Below are 27,031 nucleotides of genomic sequence, written 5' to 3' on the forward strand. Positions count from 1 at the left end.
TCTCATTCCATCACTGTTCATCACACACTCCCTACCGCTTTCTGCTCCCTACGTCCTTTCATCTGTTTCCTCCTCCGTCCTTCTTCTCTCGCTCTCTCTCTGATGCCTAAGTAGCCACAAATGGTCCCTAATAGCCTCCAATGGAGATGAATTGATCGTAGTGTGAACTCGATCGATGGGAGATTGCATTTTCTGTACACGGTGGGACGCTGTGCAAGCAGGCAGCCTTAATTAGGTTAACAGTAAACCATGATCGTGTCTGGGATTTATTCGGAGTTTAAAGTTTACAATAATCATCACGGAATCTGTAAAAGAAAAGTTGAAAGTTGTTCAAATAAATTTGGCATTTACACACTTCAGCTTCTTCTCCTTTCTTTGCCCTTTGTCCTTTCCCCCTTAAATTCTCTCGCTCGCTTTTTTTCTATGACATGATGAGTAGCAGAATTTAATCAGCAGTTTTTTAAAGGTCAAAGCCAGGTAAAAACTCTCTGCCACGTGTGCTAGAGAAAGGAGAGGGCTAGAGATGGAAACACTTTATGATAAAAAGGTTGGAGATGGAGAGACAGTGAGAAAGGGAACATGGCATGAGACAAGAAGAGGAGACGGAGGGTGGTGCATTAAAGGAGGGAAATAACGGAGGAGGCCAATGAGGTAATTTGCTCTTTTATGACACAACAGATCTGGTAACAGATGAATACATATTAAATATGTAGGAGAGGAGAGGAGCGAGTGCAGGGGGTGATAATGAGAGGAGGAACGACGCTGGGAGCAAATGAGAAGATGGCAGTGAGGGAAAAAGGCGGTCAGGACTGGAGGGGAGAGAAGGTAGGATGGAGGAAGTGCAGGTGCACGAGATGAGACGCTTTCATTTTCCTTCACCCCGTCTCATCTCGTCCTCAATGCTCAGTGACGGTGGGATTTTAATCAGCTCTCCATCTCATGGTGCCCCCTCATCACATCCCTGTCGTGTCTCTCTGTCCCTCACCGTCTGATTCTCTCTCCTGTTTGTCTGTTCAGGATGACGAGACGCTTTTATCACGGCGGGGTCTCATAATGGTCACACAGAGCAGATGCCTTCGTCTCTAAAGCAATAAGAAGTCTTTGATAACTCCCTATCATTGGTTATCAAACAAACCTAAATCTTTCCCAAACTCACTGTAGAATCCATGTTCATCTGCTGCCGCTTTTATCTGTTATTTGTTTTTGTCAGTCTAACAAGAAAATATACTGTATATAATACGACTGAAACGGGCAGAAGCAAACGTGCTTATATGCCCAACATAAATGATAACATTCATGTTACTTTTTCCAATAATAAACACAAAAGAAATGCAAGCATTTAACAAGAACATTTGAGTTGACTTTTTTCAAATAAGGCAAAAAAAAAAATCATGTTAAGTAAGAAAGACTATAATTTAGAGTTATTTGGACACTATTAACACTTGTAGTTTTGTTAAGTAAGAACAGACCATATTCATTAAGTGTACAATAACTATTCTTGTGGTACTACTACCATATAAAGTCCATGCTACTACTACTGATAACCAACAATACTGAGGTTATTGAGGGAAACCTCTTATAGTTAATGGCTTACTGGTTGTATAACAAGGCCATGCAGAATAAGCATGCTAATAAGCAACTCATTAATGGTGAATAGGTGTACCTTAATATAAAGATGGTACCAAAAAAAAAAAAAAAAAAAAAATATATATATATAAAAGACTTTCCTGGTTAAATAAAGGTAAAAAATTGATATGGATGCATTTTGAATCGATCCGTAATATTGCGATATATCCACGAATTGATTTTTAATATATATATATATATATATTATATATACACACAACATTTTCCAAAAGACACAAACACATTTCTAATGCTTCACATAATTCTCTAAAATATATTGTGACATTTTCTTTTTTAAATTAATTAATGTGTCAGTCATTTTTATTTCTTTATCAATATTATTCCACAAATTAACCCCAAGAACAGACAGACATATTTGTTTAAACTTCTAATCTTGGTTTTGTTAATATATTTGCTAATACATAGTTAAATTGATCTCTTAGGCTGTATTTGCTGGTCTATGGTGAGAAGTATTTTTGAACGCCTGCATTTATGCTCTGTATTTTGTCTTCCTGCTCAGCATTTCATCCTTCTGCTGTCTTCTCCTGCGTGTATTTATACGCATCGCCAACCTCTATAGATGATCCCCTTTTTTTTCCCCGAAGTTCATTTAACAGGACTTGCGGTGTTTCGACTTCTCACCGTGATGCAGGGCACTGGAATTGTAACGCAGGGTTTGTTCGGTGTCTCTGATGAGTTGGTGAAGAAAGGCAAAATATGTTTGTGTACATTTAAATCGTGACAACCAGCCCGTAGCTCAATATCCCACCAAAATAAAACCCAGTTTATAATGAGAGGAAAATGACACATGGTATAGTGTGAACTTCATGGAGCTAGAATTTAATTTTGGTTATAGTTTCTGTTTGAAACTAGAGTAAATTTATGGCTCTACAACTCTCTCCACCATGCTGACTTGAAGGAATTGCAAATGAATATTCTAAAATATGGATCTGACTGTGTGATTTATTCCTTTTTATGACCAGGCAGCACTGTAAATAAAGTATGAAAAAACATTAAAGGAGTGAGAAGAAGAAGAAGCTAGTGAACACCTTGTCTGTCTCGAAACAGGACACTGTAAAGTTACTCTTATTTTGAAAGGGCTCAGCAAATCGGCATCGATTTTTTTTTTTGTGAGTAAATAGTGAGCATGTGATTCCTGCTGCTCTGCTTGTTAACTAGGGTTGTCACGATACTAAAATGTTCAACTCAATACCGATACTCAGGAAAATAATTGGCACTAAAAACCATTTTTGAAGCCACAGGGATGCAAACAATTTTAAAGAAATATTTTATATTAAAGAGAAAACCACAAAAATGCCATGAAAAAATGAACATAACCACAGATTAAATAATAATATATAATACAATACAAAAGAGTTGTGCAACAAGAAACTTCACCTATGATAACGAGTTTCAGGTTATCCGAGGTAGTGGGGGGGTTTAGTGTCGTATCCGGATACAACCTTATAGTATCAATACTTTTTTATACTGATACTTTTTGAATTCCGATACTTTTGACAAACGTACTTTTAATATTATATGAATTGAATTGTCACAACCATACAATCTTCCCAGAACAGCTTTGCTGACCACCAGACATGATGTATTTATATAAAATAATTATTATTATTTGCAATAATGATTGACACATTTTCTGTTATTTTTTTTGTTTTGTTCTTTCTTTCTTTCTTTTATTTATTTTTGTTTGACTTATGTAAAGTTATTGCCCTTGTTGTTGTTGTTGTTGTTGTTGTTGTTGTTGTTGTTGTTATTTTTATAACAACCATAATTATACAATTATTACTTTATGCTTTTCTATTTTCTTGCTGCTGGATGTATTCATATTATAGTGTAAAAAACACACATTTAGCTTTTATACTTTCAAGTGTTCTGCATTGTGGCAGGACTGCGTCCAAAAGCTTTTTTGTTGTATAGAAATCACAGTGAATTCTGCCTTTAGTGAAAGTACAAGAGGAATGATGGAAGAAAACAGGGAATAATGATCAGAAAAAGCAGTTTCCAATGCCATGCAGAGAATTGCACAAGCTCCCATTTGTGGTAATACGACTGTCGTAGAAAAATCCCGACGTCCCAAAGGGATTTTGTGCAGACGACAGAACAGAAGCTGTGTTACAAGCCTCACTCTTACTTACCGACTGTGCGGTCACAGAATATGACTATCATTTACAATAAATGGTGAATCTGCCCACCAGTTGCACCAGTTAGCTCAGAGGTTCAGTACGATCCTACGCCGACGTACGAGCAGAACGTGCTCCCTTATAGCACCAGTGAAGTGAACATCTCTGTCAGCAGCATCAAAGCATGAAGCAGCAGCTCCCAACGGAGCAGCTTTAGACTCCGCCCACTCACCGCTCACCTTTCATCAGCCACGTGAATGACAAAAACTGGCTGATCTGCGAACACGGATCCTACTAGATACTCCCCCATCCCTCCCTTCTCCACCCAGCGTGAAAGTTGTCAAAAAAGATGGACAATTTCACACTTCTATCCTGCCATTTGTATCAAAAACAGTGAAAAATCAGGCTTGCACGTGCGCTTTGTCTTCCGCTTGTCAGGAGCCCTGATTCACTGAGTTACAATGAAAAATGCACTAAGGCCGTGAAGGTTAGCTGTTCTGCAGCTGAGCCACGTAATGAGAATTTTACAGGGAAAAGAGGGGCATAGTGAACAGATGGTGTGGATTAGAAGTTCCCTTTTTTACTGCCAACTTTACCTACTTTGTTTAAAAAAAAAAAAAAACACAAACACACACAATTACAGTGAGAAAATATACCAGTTTGCTCAAATAGTCTTTCTTCTTTCTGTCATATTTGCTTCTTATGTGTAAATGTACTCATTTTGTAACTTAGTCTACCCTGTGAGAAGGTGTGAGTGTGAGTGTGTGTGTGTGTCCCAGCTGGAGTGAAGAGTGTTTATATTATTGGCAATGAAAAAGAGCCCCCCAGGGACGTCAGTAATGGGCTGGGAGGCCCTCTGACTTCTTATAATAGCCTTTGAATGGCCGTCTGCTCGTATGTGTGTGAGTTTGCACAACTATATGACTGTCAATGAGAGGACACACTTTATGGTAACACAATGAGGCAGACACACAAAGGAACGGTGACGGAGCCCGTCCGGCACACAAAAGGGGCTCATACTCACACGCACACACATCCTATCTCTCACACACTGAGGTGCCAGCTGAGCCCAGCGTGTCCAAAAAACAGCAGGTGCTGTCAAGTGTAAGCACAGCAGACCTGCCCTGACGTGGCTACGCACACACACATACAAAACACACACACACACACACACACACGTGCACAAACTGTATGTCTGCACACTGCACACTCGTTCAATCATAGCTTTCCTCGTTAAAGTCTCACTGCCAAATGCTTTCATTTTCTAATGGATGCTGACTGTAGATTAACCATGAAAACTGAGTAATAGCGTCTGATCCTCAGTATTTGACTACCCGTGCATACTTGCTCTTTGGTTTCATGGTTGTTGCTAATGCATTGGGATATTGGGAAGTTGGCTGTCCAAATGGAAAGAGAAGGATGAAAGTATTTCTTAAATTAGTTTGTGTAAAAAATGCAACCGTCTTTATTTTGACCATTTTTTGTTTCTCAAAGAGTGTGCGTGCGCGTGTGTGTGCGTGTGTGTGTTCATGATGTATTTAGCAGTGCCCCATCATATGCAATGCTGAGTTCATTAACTATCCCAGCATGAGGGCTCCAGTGGGTGACGGATAATCCCCCATCACCTCCGAACGCGCGCGCACGCACGCATCTGTTACCGTCAAAAACCAACAGATGAGATTTCAGCTGAAGGCTGAAGTTGTGCTAACTATATATTGTCCACATGAAATTGGTAGGGTGACCATATCCGGACATGTCCTCCATCTGGCCGGATTTTAAAAACTCATGAAAATGTCCGGGTGAATTTAAAAGACCGTAACTCCATTAGTATTTGGTCTAACAGATAAACTCCAGCAGTTTTTGAAAGCTAAAGAGTTGCTCCTTAGAGCATGTGACGGAATCAATAAATATACTGCTTTGTTTAGACGTAATGGTCAGACACGCAGCAGAGAGAAGAAAAAGACTCAAGAGGGGTTTGAAAACAAAGGATGCACTGGGAGAAACTTAGAATGTAGGAAGTTATGGGTAAAATAAGTTCACTTTCTGGATGCATCAATGTTGTTCTGCTTTTCTGTAGTTAGTCTTTCTGTGTGTACATTATTGTTTTTAGGCTTTTTAAACCTTATGGACAATAACAACTTATTTATCTACTGGTGTATATTATATTTTGCTGTTACTAGGTAGATTCAAGAAAATGTCGAGTACTTTTGGAGCATAACGAGGTTGGCCCAAGTGTAAAAGCATGCTATTGCTATTAATATAAATATGTAGTGAGAGTCACGCATCAGGATGATGAATATTTATCAAGAGTATGATAGGAAAAGGACAAAATATTTTTACTGTTTGCAGTTTTTATGGCATTTTTTTAATGCTTTTTTTTTTTATTTTTTAACTCTTACTATTTACCAGTGTTGGGAACGTTGCTTTAAAAAAGTAATGAGTTATAGTTACTCACTACTTGATCCAAAAAGTAACTGAGTCAGTAATTGAATTACTCTATAATAAAAGTAACTCATTACCAAAGAAAGTAAATATTTGCGTTACTGTTAAAAAAAAAAGTTGCTATATGTCAAAGAATTCGGATTTTTTAGATGCGTGTGTCGTTGTGAGGTGCTTCATTAAATTAGAGTTGCTTACAACAGATGTGGACAAAGTCTTCACTCCTGGATATAATCTACACTTCACATGCACGTTCTCGCCTTTGACCACAATTAATTTAAAGTAGTGTTTGTATCGCCACCTTAAAAATGCCAACTTATCATCGGACTGCTCCACGCTCGCCATCTCTGCTGCTTCATCAAATCCGTAGTGGTTGCGTGTGTGTGTGGCGCACATGTGTAAAAACACTGGCTCTGATTGGCTACCATGGAACATGACGCCGCCTTAGCCAATCATAATCGCTCACCTTGTTTTTAACCCACCTCCTCACTACAGCTGCGTATGAAGCCAGGGGTGCTTTCGGATATTCAGTCAATGCATGTAACGCACCACATTTAACGTTCAGTAACGTTAACGGCGCTGTAACGGCATAAAAAGTAATTAGTTATATTACCCCGTTACAGTTACCAAACGTCGTTATTTTAAACACTGCTATTTACAATGTCCGCCAAATGTCACATTTAACATCAAGGTTTCTAATAAAAGAGATGAAATTGAGGCATTTTGAGTTCAACCCAAAGGTCACACATGGCTTTCCTTTATTTGTGTGCATTAGAAGGTTGGGATTGCTTTTTGTAGCATTGATTCCAGTTGTGTGATTGAGACTGACATGAGTCTCTGTCTGATGTCTTCACCCACTGTGATCCTTTGATGCGCTCTGAAATGTTGGTCATTGTCGTAACTTTTACATATACTGTATTTTATTTTCTGTAATATCTTCCCTTTTTCCTCCCCTCCCCCCACACCCCTCCCAGGTCAGCGTGCTGGAGCGACAGGTGATAGACTTCCTGGGCTACCAGTGGGCTGCCATCCTGACCAACTTCCTGCACATCATCGTCGTCATCCTGGGCCTTTTTGGCACCATTCAGTTCAGACCCAGATATGTGACTGGAGTGAGTTTTACACACAGCCACGTATTACCGTACTGTATTACTCCCTCTGAATATCTAAATATATAGCAACAGCCGCTCATTAGCTAGCGCTCATCTTTTTTCATGAAATAACCAGAGCTGAATAATGATCAAGTGAAGGTTTATTAGTGGGTTTTTTTCCTTCTCTTCATACTATAAACTAGAAAGAAGTCATTTGCAGTTAGTTTTAGTTGTTCAGGCTCCCGTCATTATCAGCAATACTGTGGTAAACGCTGAGAAAGTCTTTGGAACCTCTAGAGTCGTCTAGTGAAAACGGTGAGCTTATCATATTAGAATTAATGAACCAGTCTCTACATGTACCTTAAAAAAACCCTGCAAGGTAAAGATAATGACAACGGTTATTCCATGAGGATGTTTATCATCTATAATGCATAAAGTTCTAAGTGTGTGTGTTTGGTATGGGGTAGAAATCAACTCACCAAGATTATCTGTAATTTTGCTTTGAAATGATTTAAATTCAGAGGAACTTTCATAAACAGCTGCAGGGCCTCACACAAAGTCCAGCCTTTTTGCTGGTATGATTCAGATGATAAAAGGAAATTATATCTGCTGCGCATCAATGGTCGGGCCAGACAATTCTGAGTGAATAGTAAATGTTCTAATGGACTTCGTTTAAATATAGGGCTTTTATGGCAAAGTAGGTCCAAGGTGCTTTACAATATGAGCTCATTCACACATCAGTGAGACAGAGCTGCCATGCAGGGTACGAGACGAGCATTTGGAACAACCAGGGTCATTCGGTGTCCGAGCCATGAGTGGACTTTGCCGCACAATGTGTACACTTTATTATTTATTTTAAATATCAAGACAAAACAATGCAATTCTGTGACACAATAAACCATTGAAAAAAAATACAACCTATTTAAAAAATTAGAATAATACACTTTAAAACAATACAACACCGACATGCAGGGCTTCAAATTAACACCCGCCAAATGCGGGTAAAAATTTACTTTGGCGGGTAACATTGTAGCGTTACTAGCCATTTCGGCTGGTGAAGAACGCAACAAAAACGAATACGTCTGTTTGAATCGGCAGGCTGAAGAAACAATGCTAAACATTGTTGCCAAATTGGGATGTTTTCCACCAAGAAATTTGAGATTTTTTGTGTGTGTTTAGACTTTAAAACGTAATGTGTATCTGGCAACACTGCTGGTTGTACTAATCCTACAATTCCCATGAACACTATGTCGTGACTTGTCATACAACAATTGGCTACGTGCTTACGTTAGCGTGACTGCTTTGGTTCGTTATCGAAGGAGTCAGACAGAACGATGCTGTAAAATTAGTTAGGAAAACACAAACGAACATTTGGATATATTTATCGGGTGTTGAAAAATCTAAACTGCTAAAAAAGGAAGGCTAAAAGGAAGTTTGTTTATTAAGTTATGATATTATAAAAGGTTTACTTCTCCGTCACACCCAAAGATCCATATTGCACCTTTTAGGTATTGTTACAACATTGTTTTTAAATTAAATGTATATATTTTTAGTAAAAATATATACATTTAATTAAAAAAACAACAATTTTTTTTTTTTTTTTAACCATTTTAATTTATTTCTGCAATCAACTAAACATTAATGCTTAAATCTATTCTGTGGCACTCATAATGTAGGTTTTTTTTCGCTGGAAAAAGAATTGGCTGGTGGAAAATCTGGTTGGCTGGTAATTTTGAGAATATACTAGCCATGCTGGCTGGTGATCTAAAAAGTACATTTAAAGCCCTGCCTACAGGTATCGGTGGTTTGCAGCTGACGTCACATATCCCATGATCCTCTCCGATTCGCTCGGATCCGCCATCTCTCATGTATACAGCTGCATAACAACACATCTTCAATGGCGGATTCATGTGATTTTTCCAGAAATAAAAAAGCTAGTTATTGTGGTATGATAGAGGAGTGTAGAGGGGTTGACCCCTACAGCAATTTGTGAAAATTCGAGGACGATGTAGGCATGTGGCCGAGTGTAAATTACACAGACATCGTGAACTACTTGGTACTCACGAGAAGTTTTGTAACAGGGAAACAGATGAAGGCGACAACTTTTTTGTGTCGGGATCGGTGAGGAATATTGTTGTAAAAAAACAATGCAAAGGCAGAAACAAATGTACACACACACACACACACATGTGCGGACATGCTTGGTAATATGAAGTGGAAGTGGAAGATCCTGTTATTTTAGAAACACATAAAGGCAGGCATACACTGTGCGATTTTTGGTCCATTTTGAGCGGATTTTCGACTTGTGCGACTATTTTGTGGGATCGTGCGAGTCTCTGCTAGATCGTGTGTCGCGCATCGTGTAGTATACAAGAGCAATCGTATGGTCGTAAGGATTTCAAACATGTTTGAAATCCAATGGCGACGCTTCAGAGTTCTTCTTCTTCTTCTAATTTGTACGTTGCATTTCCGGAAACTAGACCCCGACGTGTCGTGTATGAACGTACAGTGTGAGCGGTCAGATCGTGTCAGAGTGTCGGTCCCGTACAGCGTGAGAACATGCATCGTGAGCTGCGCACATTCGGGCTCTGCGTCCGAGTCGCACAGTTTGAGCTGGAGCTGAATGCAATGATTGAAAAATATTGCACAGTGTATCCCAGCCTTTACTCGTGTGTACGTGTAGCTTGTAGGTTTGATGTCCGATCTGTGCAGATTTGCGAGCCACTGTCTTTGACGTCTGCAAGTTAATCCTTTAATTTCTGGCCCTTCACACTGTTTAACCGTAGCTGAACTAAAAAACGAAACACTAGTTCGCACAGAACTCCCATTTTGCGCTTTTCTCAACGGTTACCGCCGTGTTGTGAATAAAAGTTGTCATAAAAGATGGTGGAAACTAGTGAATCAGAGAGGATCATGGGACATTTGTGACATTGGTGCAAACAATCTATAGTGCAAATGTCCTCAGGGAACAACAACAACAACAACAATGGTGCAAAATCTAAAAGCAATGCAAAACAGTGCAATCAAAAGTTACAATAAAATCTAATAGTTGTCTAATAAATATCTACTTTCCTGTTTGAATCTTAAAACCAAATAACACAATGTGCAAACAACACAATAGAATTATATAGAATAGAACAAGAATTGAAGTTGCAAATCTGAAGCACAAATAGTTGATTTGTTATGAATTTGCTACATTTTGGACTTTAGAGGCTGGCTGTAGAAGTCATGACACCTTTAGGATGATTGGCCTGTTTATGCAGGTGAGGAATTATGGCATGGGACTGGACCTATGTGCAAAATTTGGTGATTTTTTTGCACATTGGAAGTCTGATTTCTTCAGAAGAACACAATAAACAATAAAATACATTTGACCAACTTTTTATTTCTGACAAACTTTTAAAGAAAGGCCATTCAATTTGATTTAAATTTCTCTGACATTTTGACAGTTTTCAGCCCAAGTTTATCGTCACAGTTGAGTTTTTTGTACTTTAATGAGGATTTGGTGAAAATTCCATTGTGGCTGCTTAATACAGTAGCAGTAGGCGCTATTGTGTCATCAGGAAAGCAAAAACTAACATGAACGGTCACTGAATTCATTAACTTCATTCTCCCATCAATAACTAACTCCTTTGCAGATTTTTAATTAAATGCATACAAACACTAAAACACATACTTTCACTCTTCATTGTCTTCCCGTCTGCTTCGACTCGTGTGTTCAATTGAATCCCTCAACAGCGTCAGAACAGAAGCCTCCTTTAGCCCTTCCTAACAATGTCACTCGCTGTAAATGCCAAACATAAACACGCTTTATTTTCATCACATTCATACAAAGACCTGTCAAACTGTGTCTCACTCTTCCACTCGCTGTCTTTCCACAGTACGCTGCCTGGCTCGTGGTTTGGATGACCTGGAATGTTTTCATCATTTGTTTTTACCTGGAGGTTGGAGATCTGTCACGGGTAAGAAATCATCTTTTTTTGCAGCTCTGTGAACTTATTCCTCTGTTGGCAGGAACTTTTTTTTTTCCACCAGTATGCAAGATGAAAAAACAGAAAAAAAATGACTAAATTAATTCACATTCTTAGAAAAATGGTCTTCAGAACTCCAATTCTGTGCACATCAAAGTTTATAGTTACTGTAAGATAAGTATGAAGTATAAAAATGAAAAGTGATGCTTAATCTCCCACTCAGACAAAAACCTTTTTTTCTCGCTCCATTACTTCAACATATTCTACAATGCATTACTTCATTTCTTAACTTTTGCCTTTAAAACACCTGATAGGCTTTGATGTAGTTACCAAGATGGTTTTTGGCATTACTGTGTGGACCTTAATGCTTTAATAAGAAACCTCATACAAACCCTAGAATCTGTTTTTTTAATTTCTTTGTGTGACTTTCATTTATGTTTATGCTGAATCAGAATTAGAATCAGAAATACTTTATTTATCCCAGGGGGAAATTACTTGTGTCCCAGAGGATCAAGAAATATTACAAATGAAAAGAATAATCACTTAACAATATAAGAAATAAGTAAAGAAAAAGAAAACATACATAACTAGAGCACTCGGAGAGCGCAGACCCAAGTACAGCACGATTACCAGGCGGGTCATACACACAATGCACTTCCCTACCGCTACTACATTACCCATAAGCCACAGCACATTACCCATAAGCCACCGTGCGGAGGAGTAGGCTCAGGCAAAGCTCCCATTTTCCTATTTTATGGTATTTTCTCATTTTTTGTAATCCAGAACATCACCAAAATGTAATCAACTGTTCCTTGTCCGATTATCAACATTTCCTGAAAATTTCATTCAAATCTGTTCATAACCTTTCAAGTTATCTTGCTAACAGACAAAGAGACAGATAAACGCAGGGTAAAACATAACCTTACGCTCTGCGCTTTGTGCTTAGCGGAGGCAGTTAAGTAAAAGACTGTTAATTAGATAAGAATTTAATACAAATGCACACATTATAGAAATTATAAAGTCAAAACTAGAATATTTGCATTTCCTGAAGAAAATGCAGGTACTGGTGCTGTCATTGAACACTGCATTAGCCTAGCATTAACATTAACTTGCATTAGCATTAACCAGCATTTGCATTAGCCTAGCATTAGCTAGATTTAAACTAGCTTTAGCATGAACTAGCATTTAATTTACCCTAGCATTAGCTAGATTTAGCATTAGCATTTGCTAGCATTATCATTAGCTATCATTAGCATTGACTAGCATTAGTGCTAAAGGCATTAACCTAGCATTATTTTTAGCCTTACCATTGGCATTAGCTAACATTAACATTAACATTAACCTATCATTTGCATTAACTAGCATTAATTATTTAGCATTAGCCTAAAACTAGCATTAACCTAGAATTAGCATTATCCTAGCATTAGCCTAACAATAGCACTAACTAAGCATTAACTCAGCTATAGCTTAGCATTAGCATCAGCCTAACATTAGTATATCAATAGCATTAACCTAGCACTTGATTAGCATTTGCCTAGCATTAGCACTAACCTAGCCAATCAACCCTTGTTGAAATGTGGGTGTAGCTGGTGGAGGACGGAAGAAGATTAATAACTATAATAAAGTATACGGATTACAATAGTGTTAAAATAATAATACTAATATACAAATGTACAAATATAATAGAGATAAAAACAAGAATATATACAATGTATATTTCCCCGTGTGCTTTGACTGTAGGCAGACATTTGGTGTAAATTATTAAGCATCAAAAACACTTTAGTGTATAGGAAGATAAGTATCTGATTAATAAACCAATAACTTTGTTAAAGTGAGAGAGTTTTCCATCACACTTGTACATACGTGTTCATGCTCACATCAGATGAGGCCATTTTCCTAATAGTATTTCCCCTCAGGTCATTTGTAAGTGTTCAACCTGAGACAATCTTGTGGGAAAGAGTTTGGTTTCCCAGCCCTTGTGGGTTTTAGCTGTCAAAGACGTGAGCTGCCAGCCTGGGGGGGAGGAGTTTGAACAGGTTGGGAGAAGGGTGTGAGAGGTCAGTGATGATTTTACCTGCCTGCGCTGCTCCCCAACCCTGGAGGCGTACTGACACCAGAACATTCCATCGGATCCGCTGTCTTCGCAGTCTATTAAAGGCTGTGTGAATGTGCAGCGTGCAGTAATGGAGGAGCAGAGAGCAGACTGTGTGGCAGCAGTGCAGAATGGCCAAAGGGCAGCCTGACTGTAATGTTTGTTGTGGTTTGTAAAACTACCATGAACATACTATTTAACAGCCTTTTACCCTTATAAGACTAATATATAAGCAGGGTTGGGGTCAGTTTCATTTTTCAGTTGCAAATACGTTTTCAATCACCCATGTTCAATTACAATTCAATTTCGATTACAGTGACCAGCATTTGTTTTTTTAATTACAATTAAATTTCAGTTATTTTTTATCCTCAGCAAGTATATTACAATTACGCTCTCAATGACAATTACTGAGTCTGAAATAAATAACCTAATAAAAGTTTCCATTGTTTAGCATCGCTTATGATAACGTGTCCTATATCAGCTGTAAAATACACTAAAAACAAATATATATCATCTACTTTCTTTCCCATCTATTGTTTACCTTGTTAGGCTTCATAATCAATGAAAATTTAAGTTTAAATATTTTTGCTGTGGACATCTGAGCCTTTTTTTGTGTCAGTATACCCCTCGATTTCAATTTTTTTTAAATGGTAAAATGTGTGAAAGCTTGATATGAAACATATTTTAATAACTGTTAACTACGTATGTGTAGAACTGTACATAGAACCGTAACACGGTTCCCCAGTTTTGCGTTAAACTATAGTTGACAATTTTATAGATTTTTACAATTACAAAGTCAATTATCCAAATTCAATTACAATTTCATTACAATTACGACAGCAACAATTACAATTATAATCACGCCATAATTGTAAAATAATGATCAAGTACGTGATTACAGTTATAATCGACGCCAACCCTGTATATAAGACAGTGTAGGATTGCCGTTGTGGTTCAGTCACATGGTTTTTCAAATCTGGAATGCACCTGGCAAAAAAAACCAAAAAAAAAACACTTGTGAAGTAAAAGATCATTCGTGATCTTCGTGCCACCTTCCACAGAAAGTGTTATGTAATTAAGAGTAATGTTAATGTTAGACGCAGCCCTCTCACCACTTTCACAGGCTGTTTTATGAAATTCATACACACCTTTCAATACCTGCTAATGAGGTGCTGGCAGATCTCACTGAGTCTCGAGCAAACATCAACTAACGATCAAAATTAAGCCACACACACACACACACACCGAGACACACACCTTAATAAAATTATGTAAATTCCAAGCCTGGAACATAAGCGGCACTTTATAAAAATAAAGTCACCTCAATTTTTTCACTGTATTTATGATATGAATAAATTTCTTATATTTTTATTTTATATGTTTTTAAAATATATATTTATGTATATATTTTGTTCAACTTTGCATGGTGATAAATTAATGTACAGTTTCTTTTGCTTAAAGAGTTATGCTGAATTCACACTGAATGCATCTTCTGCGGCACCGGACACGTCTGCCACACAAAACGTTCCACATGTGTCGCAGGATCAAAAAATGTCCCCATTTGCTTCATATGCGCGTTTGAAGCGAAGCCCCGCCCACCAGCGACGCATCCAACTCGGTGAGTTCCACTGCCTGCTGAAGGGAGGAGCTGCGCTCCTTTTTCTCTTCTCATAAACATAAACTACCAGTGAAAAAAGCCAGTGTGATTAGCGGCTAATGCTATGCTATCTCAGTGCTCCAGAGAGAACTTTTACCTGCTACTACCACCTCCTCGCTGATTCTCCTCCATGCCAAATTCCTCCTAGTCCGGTCCGGGTTATAAAGCTCCAGGTGGTCACACACAGCTTCTACTCCATGATTGAACGGGTGAACAGACCGGTGTCCGTGTTGACGGCCTGACGTCATTGTCAACAAAGACTCTGATTGGCTTTCGTCATTCGAAACAGTTGCAAGAATTCAATGTTTTCAACCCTTGCGGATGTGTGGTTGTGTGAGTATGCGTAAAATGGAAGCGCGCTCGCAGGGCCAACGCTCTTGACGTGCGGATCGGGCCGCACAGGAAACATTTTGCATCTGGGACGCATCTATCCATTGACTTTGTATGTAATCTGGACGTACGGACATTTCGTGACGCATCTGGTGTGAACGCAGCATAACTAAACCCCTGCCTCTAGGAGAGAATTTTAAAAAAATGCCTTGATTATGGGCGTTACTGCTGTAACAGTAAGACACGCCCATTCTGGTTGTCCAGCGCTGTGCGCAAAGATAGACAGTAATACGTACAATGATGTGTCTGTACACACATAGTAAGTAAGTATGTAAGTAACATTTATTTCTATAGCACCTTTTACAGACAAAAAGCCACAAAGTGCTTCGCAACACAGTTTTAAAGCCAAAACACTACACACAATATAAAAGGCCAAGACAACATAAAATCATAGCAGCCCAGGAGTAACTAATTAAAAGTTTGAACAAATAAATAGGTCTTAAGTTGGCTTTTGAAGGTAGAACGCAGAGAGCGGAAGACCAATACATTACAGTTTTAGAGCCTGCGTTACATCAATTTGAAAGACTCAAACCCTCAAAATAGAAGCTTAACTTCAGGCATCAGAGCATGTCAGCGCACTGTTTAAGGAGGAGAAAGGGTCCCTTAGGAGAGCTTGTCTCCTCTGCTTCATCGTCTACTATGAAGCCGCAGAGGGCGACAGATTTTTTTTCAGCTCACAACTGGTTTTATACTCTTTTTTGGTAAAGAAAAGACATTTACATCGACATCTTTAACTTTTCCTGATTATTCCAAGCAACCAAAAGCAGCACAAGTTGGCATTTAAACTGAAAAAGCTGCAAAATTTTCTAAAAAGCACTCCAATAGAAAACAATGGGATGTTTACAGGCAGTGGGGACGTGTGACGTCATCAATCGCGTGATTTCAAGCTGGCGGAACACAGGCTCTAAAACTGTAATGTCGTCTCATTTTAAAAAGGCAAATGAATATGGTGCATAATAATAATAATAATTTGTTTTGTTCGGCGTAGATCTTCTTATACGTACATTTCAAAGGTTTTAAGCCAAACTTTAACACAAGGCTATATATTATTCATCTTCAGCTTGGTTGCCCAGAACCACCCACTACAACCTCAGTTGTGACCATGCAATAAAGTCATTTCTGACAGCGTTGACCAAAACTGAAAACCCCATGAGCATTCATTTCATGTGGTGATAGAAAGTACGACTTCAGGATTGTGTCTAATGAAGAGGCCTGTTGGTCCGTGTGTGTGTAAAATGCTAAACTCGATTTCTGCACGTGGAAGGTCAATTCTTTCAGTCCCTTCAGGCACATTTGCAACATTGCAAATTTCAGGCTTTTGATGTTGGAAATTGCACATTACCAGCTTAGACACTTGATTAAGGCCAATCAGTGGCTTCGCCAACAGAAATAAATCAGTTGATTGCAGTGCTAATTGTGGCTGATTATACTGTGTTTCAATGGGCCAAACATAACTTGTCATAATTTTCTTTGGCAGTATTCAGCAGCAAAGCAAGTGTTTCAAGATCAGTTTTCCCTACGATAAGAAATGTGCCTCTTTTTTTTTGGTCGTTATTTCCCATCAAAACCTCCCACTCTCTGCACAGACACCGAAAGCTTTGTTAGTAAATTGAGTCGTTGTTCTTTGTTTATTTCAACTTTAAATATCACCCACTGTTGGTAACTGCCACTTATGTTTCCTTAGGAAATAAATAAAATACTAAAGTATTCTCCCGTCGTGGCTGGCAACAGATAAAGGTAGCTAAAAGTGTCATAAAAATAAAGATCCAGTTTCATCTTTTATTTTCTGTTGTAAAATTATATGAGGTTAAAATTTTTATTTTGAAAATTAAAAAAAAAAGTAATTTATAATGCCACACAGCTGTTTTCTAACGAGCGTAATTAGCCTCTTTATTAGCAACACCTTGATTAATTACCCGCTGACCAATCAGATAGAAGCGTTCACACAAAGCAGATGCTGAGCAGCTTGTTTTTACAGTTTGCGTTCACTTTGCTCAAGGGCACTACCTCCTCGACCCAGTTCCGGAGTCAACGTAGAGCCGCTCGCTTCTGAACAATTTGACACATTTGAACCTACTTTCATCGCTTTTTCTTGCCATACTTCCATTTATGCCACTTCTCCATTACATTTCAATGCCTTTTCTGCACACTTTTCCCACTTTTGAGTCATTTTCTACACTTCAAAACCATTTCCACCACTCTTCATACCTAATATCGCATACGTTGAAACATTTTTGTCACTTTTAACCTCTTTTCACCATATTTCATGCTTATTTTTGTCAATTTAACCGCATTTACGATTTGTCATGCACATTATTTGCCAGTTTAAAATTAAACTAGCCCAATCCCCCCTCCACGTTTCTGTTTTTTTAAGCCAATATTGACACTTTGAACCCTTTTAACCACTTTCTGTGGTTTTTAAAATCCCATTTTGCCACCTTTTCCACCATTTTTGGTCACTTTTATTATATTTCTGATTGAAATAAGGATTTACATCTGACTATATATTATGGCACAAATAATAATAACCTTCCTGGATAACAGTGGATATTATTCAGATAAATATATAAATATGGTTCTCATAGATTCATAGAACAATGATTCGAAGATGACCCTGTCTCCACATGAATGTTCTTCAATGTTCACGTCTATGTTCAACCACCTTCGGCTCTTTTAGCTCCTTAATGATTCTTCACTTAGCAACAATAACAAAGCACGATAGTGTCAATATTGACATCAGATTTTTATTCAGAGCCAGTTTTCATCCTCTAATGTGAATATGAAATAACATTTTAGTCTCATTTTTATTATCAGAATGTTACTAGGTTCAGTTTATTCTTTGAATTAATAAATGCTTGTTTTCGCATGTTATTGCCCTTTTTTTTTAGTTATTATTTTGATCATGTCTCTACTTTTTTACACTCTCAATATCATCACTCATTTCTCTCCGCTGACCATATGAGGGAATAATCTACGCTTTTATCTCGCTATGCAATAAAAAAGAAGCCACCGCTGCTGATTAGAGTCAATGTGAAGCTTTCAGACCATTAGCTTTGGGTCACGTCACCAAACGCTCCAGCATCTGTTTTTATTCAACATGAGTCACAATGGGTCTCTAAATAAAGTGGAACTGGCACAGTGTCTTAAAGCCAGTAAGAATATAAAGACTAATAAAGCTCATCTTGTTCAGTTAGCATTCATTTAGCCATTCATTTATATGAACACATTACTTTTAAAGCAGAATAAACTGACCTGTCGTTTGAATGAAAACTATAAGTTTACCAAAGTATCTGTAGTAGTGTTGACACAAGTCTCTCTCTTGTGTATTGATTCTAAAAGAACAAATTCCAATGTCAGACAGCAGAGTGAGTGGGCACTCATCTGCCGTAGGGGATATATTTTTAATACTTCAGGTACACACACAGGAGCAAACACACTGATACATGTCGACAGACGACACACTACGGCCTTCAGGGATCTTTTAGAGCCTACCATCTAACAAGACCTCTCCACTGCTTTTTCCAACGTCTTATCCGGAAACTACCAGAGATGCAAACTGACCATCAGTGTAGTCTTTAGCTGCATTTCCATTACCCATGGAAATGCGCAAAATCTAAATAGCGCAATAAAAACTGGTAATGGTAACTGAATTTTGAAAAAAAAAAAACACTCAAATATTGCAAAAAGGTTTTTACACTTTCATGAGGTGGAATTTCAGACATTTCATATTGAAATGTGACACAAAAGTGCGACGGAAACAAATACACGTCACATGACGTGAAGTACCTGGTCACATGATCACTTCTCTCCGAGAAAACATGGTGCGACACTTCTAAGCATTATACTTTTATTTACTTATTATTACTGCCATATTAGACGTAAAACAACAAACGAATACGGAGTTTTAAGGAGGTTTGTTGCGTCCATTTTCTTGCGGCAACGTCTCGCAGGATGGGATTTCACGGCAGTTGCGAGGCTCCGGCACAAAACAAGCTTCAATGGAAACACGTTCATTTTACTTTGTCGACATTTGGCTTTTATTTTGCGAAAATCTGTAATGAAAACCCCGCTATAGTCTTTTGACTAAAATGCATCAAGACTATTTGAGTTATAGTCTGGTTTTAGTCGACTAAATGACATCAACTAAATCTGTTACAGATATGATCGACTAAAACATAAAGTATAAGTTTATGCATTTTTTTAAAACCTAATATGGGATGGTATTAAGGCTTGTCCGCCTTCCATGTAACAAAAATAGTTTTGACTTGATGCCTTACAAAAAAGAAACTTAGTTGTTACTTGATTTCGTCCCATGGGAACATTATAGTCTATTTTTTATTAGTTGTTGAAAAAAACAACATGTTGTGATGTATTTTTTTTAAATTTATTTTAGTCATGGTCTAGTTGTTGTCACTTAAAACCAAATATAATTGACGAAAACTATGGGGAAAACTTTTAGTCAACAAAATGAATGCTGCGTGTGGCTTAGCACTTCTGCAATGTTTGAAAAATGCGTTTTATTGCTTAAAAACCATAATTTACCCATGAAAATACTTGTTATATCCCAATGTAAAATATACAAGTCAATACAATATTTCTTTTATACGAGTCAAATTGTGTTTTGATATACCTAAGTGTAAAAATTCAGCTTTAAATGACCAAACTTGTATCTGTAGAGCATGTGTTGCATAAACACCACAGGCCTGTGTGAGACCATGTTAGGTAGTATTGAGCTAGAAGAAGTCTAGCATGTTGATCAGTATAGATATCAATGATCTTTGCCTGCCGAGCCAACTCAGGGGGTAAAGCTATGTTTGTGCTATACTATGTCAAACAGCTGGAAGTCCAGCCGCAGTAAAAAAGCTGCTGCCTCTTTAATGGCTATAGTTAAAGGATGAGAAACAGTGTCCTTGAAAGTCACAGTCCTGCATCTTTTCAATGTTTCCATGGTTTAAAACAGTGGTTCTCAAACTTTTTTGGCTCAAGTACCCCGTTTCTTTTATTTCTGAATCTAAGCACCCCCTTGTCTGATGGCAACATTTTGCTTAAAGCATAATAATGGAATAAACAAGTGATAACACACGTTGAAAGAATATGTATATCATTTTTTTTACTGCATTTTAGTTGAACTAGATTTCACAAAGTGAAAGTATAGAAATACAGATTATGTGTTGTTTTATTTATTTATTTATTTATTTTAAAAAAAGAAGAATAATTAAAAAAATTACATTTACAAAAATCAATTTAAATTTTTCCTAAATTTTAGGCGACCGCACATGGGGTTCAACCCCAAGGTTGAAAATCACTGATTTGGTGGCTCCTGAATAGATGTTTTTATAGTCTTATCACATCTTATCACTTTTTTTGTAAATTTTCCTCTCTCTCTCTCTCTCTCTCTCTCTCTCTCTCTCTCTCTCTCTCTCTCTCTCTCTCTCTCTCCCCCCTACACGTGCTTCCATTTGAGAAACACTGCAAAACATCTGATTGGAAGGAGAGGCTCATCACCAAGTTCATGTAAACACTCCAGATTCCACTCACGTTCTTGAAATATTTCACTTTCGTCGCAGACTAGAAACTCATTTTTCTTTAAGTTCCTGCTGTGCAGTTTCAGTCACCAAGTGTTTGCTGGCAGTTTGTATCCAGCATCTATCTGTGCCTTCCATAAGGCCCCTAAACAGTCCCCCCGGCTAAGATAAGGTGTACATCCTGTGATGACACTTTTTGAGTTAAAGCCAGACTTTCAATCCATATATCTGTCTGTCACACTCCAGTCCCTTTACTACCGCGATGCTATAGAATTCATCTTTAAACAGATTTCTGATGTGGCTTCTCTGACAGTTTCTGGAGAGGAGCCTGTGGAGAGAAAACTGCCATCAGGTTACAAATAAACACACACACACACACACACTCGCTCTCCTACACATCACCCTGCCGCCTCATGCATAGACGGCTAAGTGTGATATGTGAACTTTGTCATCCTAAAAGATGTAGGCACCCTGTGGGCGTCAGATGACACGTAGATACGGATGCATAGATGCACACACACACACACATATACACACACACACACACACACACACACAATCACCTGTCACTCATTACTGAGAGGGTGGATGCTGTGTGGGAACATTATGCCACATGTTCTTTCACACTCTGCTTGTGTGAAAATGTGGATCCGTGGTGGTTAAGAGTGAGAATGCACATGCTGGTGCCTGTCATCTGTTCCATCTTGCATATGTGCTCCCAACATAACCAAACAGTTGTAAAACGGTTGCCATTTTTCAGTTTGTGATGTTTTTACTTGGCAATCGGAGAAAAAAAAGGGAAAGAGAGGGAGGGAGCGAGGGAGGGAGGATGGAACAAAGAGGGTGAGTGAACGATGAGGAGAGAAACAAAGGCAGACTGAGGCAGGATGCATTTGGAGTGCACAGACGATGGATTTATAGAGGCGAGAGGTGCCGTGACTTTACTGTGAAAGCATCTCAAAAAAATAAAATCAGGGTTAAAATGCTTATCTAAGAGCAAAGAGGAAAAAAATCATATAAACACTAGTATTCCCTGTGAACTGTGACACACGGAGCTCCACTGAGATAAACAGGAAATAATATGACAGTCAATCAACCCCCGATTCAACCCCTAAAGTAAATAAAACAGCTATTTATCCAGGCCAGTTTGAATGCTAATAATCACTTAATTTTCCACCTCTTAGTAATCATTCAGCGTAGGGGATTGAAAGAATGACTGAGAGGATCCCACACATTTAATCATTGGCGTTCTAGTTAAAACATCCCACCCTGATTCACTGAGTTAATCCATCAGCTCTGACTGTGTTTGATCAATGAATGCATTTGTTGGAATCACTGCATGAAATTGCCTTTTCTCTACAACTCCTCTTCCAAAGGGAGTTTTTCAACCCTCCGTATTTATCATTCGAGCACGGAGCAAATTATTACTGCTGATTGATTTTGATTATTCATCGATTCATTTAGTTTACAACCGTTAGTTTATTCTATTAAAGCTGAATGTAAGCAGATAGATTGTGTAATGCAGCGGATATTAGATATAAAGTCTTGGGCTTCTGCAGTTCTGCAGCTTTTAGATTAAAATGGATTTATTCTGGACCTCTGGAAGTGGGTGTATATTTCCTCAGGTATACTTATCATTTTAGACACACTTGTGTATAAATATGGTATGTTTATATTGTAGCCAGAAGTGCCTATGTGTACTTTTGTTTATCGAATCTAGTTTTTTACTTATTTCTGTATTTTATTCAATACCGTCCGTTATCGATGGTTTCTTTATGTTTTCACTTTTCTTACTTTGAGTTCTTCCATGTTTTTATTTATTACATTTTTAATTGTTATTTTGTATATATTAGAAATAATGTAATGTATCCACCTTCTTCCCGACCACAGCTACTTCCTGATTATGGGTACCACTTCCTGTTTGACAAAGTGATCAATTATTATTAGAAAAGAAAAAGCTTTGTTATGTCAAACTGGTTAGTCTAAAATGTTCAAGTCCAGTGCTGCACTTGCAAATGACCAATTTCCACTATAAGTTTTTCACAATAAGAGTTTTGGAAATTGTCTATACCAGCGGTTCTCAAACTTTTTTCAACAAGTACCACCTCAGAAAATATTTGGCTCTCCAAGTAAGTACCACCTTAATGACCAACATTGAAATACAGTAGCGTAGTAGGCCAAAGTATTCTTTAAAAACAAGGCGGAGGTTTTATTTAACAAGTATATTTAATATTGTTGGCCACTGTAACATTATGGACAGTTTGAACAGTAACACTGTGTTTAAATATAGGAAAATGAAACACTGTACTTAAATAATGAATCAAATAAAATTGATTTGGCGTACCACTAGATGGAACCCGCGTACCACAGTTTGAGAATCAGTGGTCTATAAACAGCAAATTTCTTCAATTCCGGAATAGTACAGCTGTAGAAGGATAGATCTTCTTAAAAACAGTAATAAATTCCATCCTGTCTTCACTTTTATTCAGTTTTCATTTATTACCTCTGCCAAGGATTGTAATAATTCCATTAGAGTTGAATTTCTTTTTTGTTTCTCTTGCAAGATGACCTCAAAAGTACAGATTTTAACAGATATTTTACCCAAGATGGGCTTTATGCGATGGAAGATTCCATTGCATTTTGGAGGGGATTCAGATTTTGGATCAGTTTGAAAAATCAGTTCCTCTCGTCATTGGCGAAATTTCAAAAAATCAAAAGTATGTATGTATTTAACCAATCGTTTTTAAAATTGGACGTCAACTTTGACTCCAGATATATTTGGACCTACTTTATTGTCATTAATGGGGATTTAAAGGAGACATATTATGCTTTTAAATCCTTCCTTTTTACATATAAATCATACAGTTGTGGTCTATATAAAGCGGAACTGCAATGCTTGGGTCTGAATTCCTCATTATTATAGCTCCACCCCTTTTCTACCCTTTTCTGATGTGTTTCTGAGAGCAACTCGTTTTGGTGTGGTCTCTTTAAATGCAAATGAGACACTTCATACCCCGCCCCCTCTCCAGGTTGCAGAGGTGACACTCGGTTCAACTCCACCCTGTTCGGCCATTTTTGTAGTTTGATAGAAAAGATACGATTATTTAGCGGCGCAGAAACTTTTTATTCACACGTTATTTACAAAATGTCAACAACAGAAGACTTGTCCATCCAGCCTTACATGTTAGAGCCAGAGTCGGACCCGGTGGAGCGAGATGAAAACAATGATGATGAACCTGCAGAACCCTAACAAGTGAGCTAACACAAGCATCGAGCTAACGCTAGCGCCAAGCTAATGTTACGAAATGCATTTTAATACAGTCTTTTCGGAGACAAAAACGGCAAAATGAAATGACTAATGAAAACTTTAGACGTAAATTAAATCACGTAGGCCATATCATCAAGGATCTAAAACGAGCACACAGCGCTAACATATGAAGACGGTGCAACTGCTAATGCTAGCAAAACAATGACAGGGACGTCTTATCATCACACTTTTTAGCGTTATTTACAGCATACCGAAGTGCTCTGTTCATTGTCTCCAAAGATAGAAGTCCAAAGTCTTTCAGCAAATCCTTCTTTATTATGGTGGAGGTTGATGAAGCAGTCATCCTTGAAGTGCTTCGCGCACACAAAAATGACCTTACCCACAGATGTGGGTACATTTCCGTGAAAAATAAAACTCAACCAGGCACTTTGAAAAGGTTCTGATGCTGGGAGACGGTGTAATGAAGCGTGTGGGTTACTACATCCAACAACCGAACATTTTGACTTTTCTTCTCGTAACTTCGGGATCCTTGAGCTTCGACTACAAAATAAAAGCGAGAAATAAAAATGGCGGATTGCTCGAAGTGTTGGGCCTGGAGTCAATGTCCTAATTTGGCAGTTCCGCTGCAAATACTGTGACGTTATTCTTCAAAAAACGTAATAGAGAATGAAAAAATCGAAACAGATTGAAAAATATGACCAAAACAGAATATAACGATATCAACGGAGCACCTGAAGAGATTAATTTGAACTTTTCTGTACTTCTAAACACTCTAAATATACAACAAAATGCATTTAAGGACTAAAAAAGTGGATTTAGCATGATATGTCCCCTTTAAATTTTCTTCCAAGACTTTTAAAGTTCATGGTACCATGATCAGGATCACTGATCCAGATAACTGCCAATATCTGGCAAAAAGGGCGTTTGGCGGACCTTTAGGTGTTTTCATTTCAATAGTTATACAGTCAGTCATTTCTCATTCATGCGAAGCCTTTGCTGACACCAGAGAATCCATTTGAGTGTGAATTCAGAGGCCTAGTCATAACCTAAAGTTCATGACCCTAATTTTGGCGGGATTGATAGGAAAACAGAGGGCTAGAGGGCTATTGTTTTTAACCTCAGACAATTAAACCTCTGCCTCTATCAGTGACATCTCTGTGTGATGAAACAGTAGGTGTCACCTGAGGTACGTGTCGAAGCAGTATAATTTACCCACTGATCCTAATGGTTGAGGGGGTTGAAGTGTCTGTGTCGAGGCATTTGAACAGAAATGTTAATGCCTTGATGTAGCGGTAGTAAAGGTTGGATTTTGGCTTCAGACCAGACCTCATCTTGATACCTTCCCCTCAGGACATATGTAGACACTGACGCACAAGCAATTTACCCACACACCCCCCCCAACCATTCTGAAAATCACTGCAAGCATTACGGGTTAGGGCCTCATCTCACACCCATGGGAAATCATAGCAAAATAACGTAGGGAGAGCGCCGTGACTGATTATATGGGTGTGAAATAACATCGAGACTGTGATGAGAGAGAAAATGATAGAAGATAGGAAAGTGCCACAAAATAGGGATGGAGGTTCGGTTAAATAGAGTGAAAAATTGACTTCAGAGAAAATAAAGCTAATATCTCCCTCTGCCAGGTTTGCTGATACGATGATCTGCACAAGTCCCTGATCATCTGATTACCAGAAGTATCAACCCTAGTCAAATAACACTCCTATCCATCTATTTCATAGTGTAGTATTTTATGATCCCAATAGTTTCGAAGCTGATCGTGTTTGAGACATAGTTGTTAACACACTCGCTGGCTGTCTGCTATTTGTGAATGTGTGCATTTGTGTCCGGGGAGCAGATGCTGAGGCACTCATGGGGAAAAGCTGGCACTCCCACCCGGATGGTCTCCAGTCATCCATCTATCCATTCAACCATTAAAAAACTAAATTATCTCAGTCATTCCCACTACCACTAACTGTTATTTGTCTTTCCATATAAATTGATACCAAACATATGACAAATATCGTTACCCTCAAAGCTCCTAAGTCGTATTTTGGCCAAATTATAATATCTGCTTAGTTCCACTCTGCCAACACTGATTTAGTCTTCGACGGATGGGAAACCTTGAAAAACCCACAGGGTATTTTTTTGCTTTGAGGCTAATCACATCATAAAATTCTATATACGGTAGTTGTTTGGTGCAAAGCCAGAGAAAATAAACTTCTGCTCAGCTGCTGTCAAGCTAACTTTAAAACCCTTTTTATGGTGTAGCATTGTGTAAAAAGAGAGCGCAAAACTCCATTAAATGCTAAATATCCTCTTTGCCAGATATCAGCAGTTATCTGGATTAATGATCCTGATCATGGTACCATGATTATTCACACTTGGAAGGCTTAGAAGAAATTTCCATTCCCATTAATAACGATACTCAACTCAACTCAACTTTATTCCTATAGCGCAAATTACAACAAAGTTATCTCAGAACGCTTAACAAAATATAAAGTCCATAGAAAGAAAAGAACCCAACAAGATCCACATGAACAAGCATTTAGCGACAGTGGGAAGAAAAAACTCCCTCTATTTTATAGGAAGAAATCTCCAGCGGAACCAGGTTCAGAGGTGGCAGCCATCTGCTTTGACTGGTTGGGGTTAGTGGACAGAAGGACAAATAGGATAGAATAGAAGGATAGTCCATCCGAGTCTTCCAGACTTGTTGAGCCATGAACCATTGATCAGTCCATTCGAGTCTTCCAGACTAGTTGAGCTGCGAACCATCCATCAGGAACATCCAGCTCCAACATCAAGACACCTGCAACAGAAAAGCGAGCCCTCGG

The 27,031-nt window shown here is 38.2% G+C and overlaps 1 protein-coding gene and 1 long non-coding RNA gene across 2 annotated transcripts in view; one reads left to right on the top strand and one right to left on the bottom strand.

Annotated features, from left to right (window-relative positions):
- nkain2 (sodium/potassium transporting ATPase interacting 2) overlaps nucleotides 1–27,031 on the top strand; it is a 107,422-nt gene that overhangs the window by 43,851 nt on the left and 36,540 nt on the right. Inside the window, exons 2-3 of the mRNA XM_028439291.1 lie at nucleotides 7,178–7,315; nucleotides 11,176–11,256. Of these exons, the coding sequence (XP_028295092.1) occupies nucleotides 7,178–7,315; nucleotides 11,176–11,256 (219 nt within the window). The remainder of the gene's footprint in view (nucleotides 1–7,177; nucleotides 7,316–11,175; nucleotides 11,257–27,031) is intronic.
- On the bottom strand, nucleotides 946–13,256 carry LOC114457463 (uncharacterized). The gene is made up of 4 exons (XR_003672944.1): nucleotides 13,129–13,256; nucleotides 11,233–11,311; nucleotides 10,971–11,078; nucleotides 946–1,009 (listed from the first exon to the last, which is right to left on the bottom strand). It is a non-coding gene; the product is annotated as an uncharacterized LOC114457463 (long non-coding RNA).

This window comes from Gouania willdenowi, chromosome 24, assembly GCF_900634775.1.
Source record: "Gouania willdenowi chromosome 24, fGouWil2.1, whole genome shotgun sequence".
Classification (NCBI taxonomy): domain Eukaryota; kingdom Metazoa; phylum Chordata; class Actinopteri; order Blenniiformes; family Gobiesocidae; genus Gouania; species Gouania willdenowi.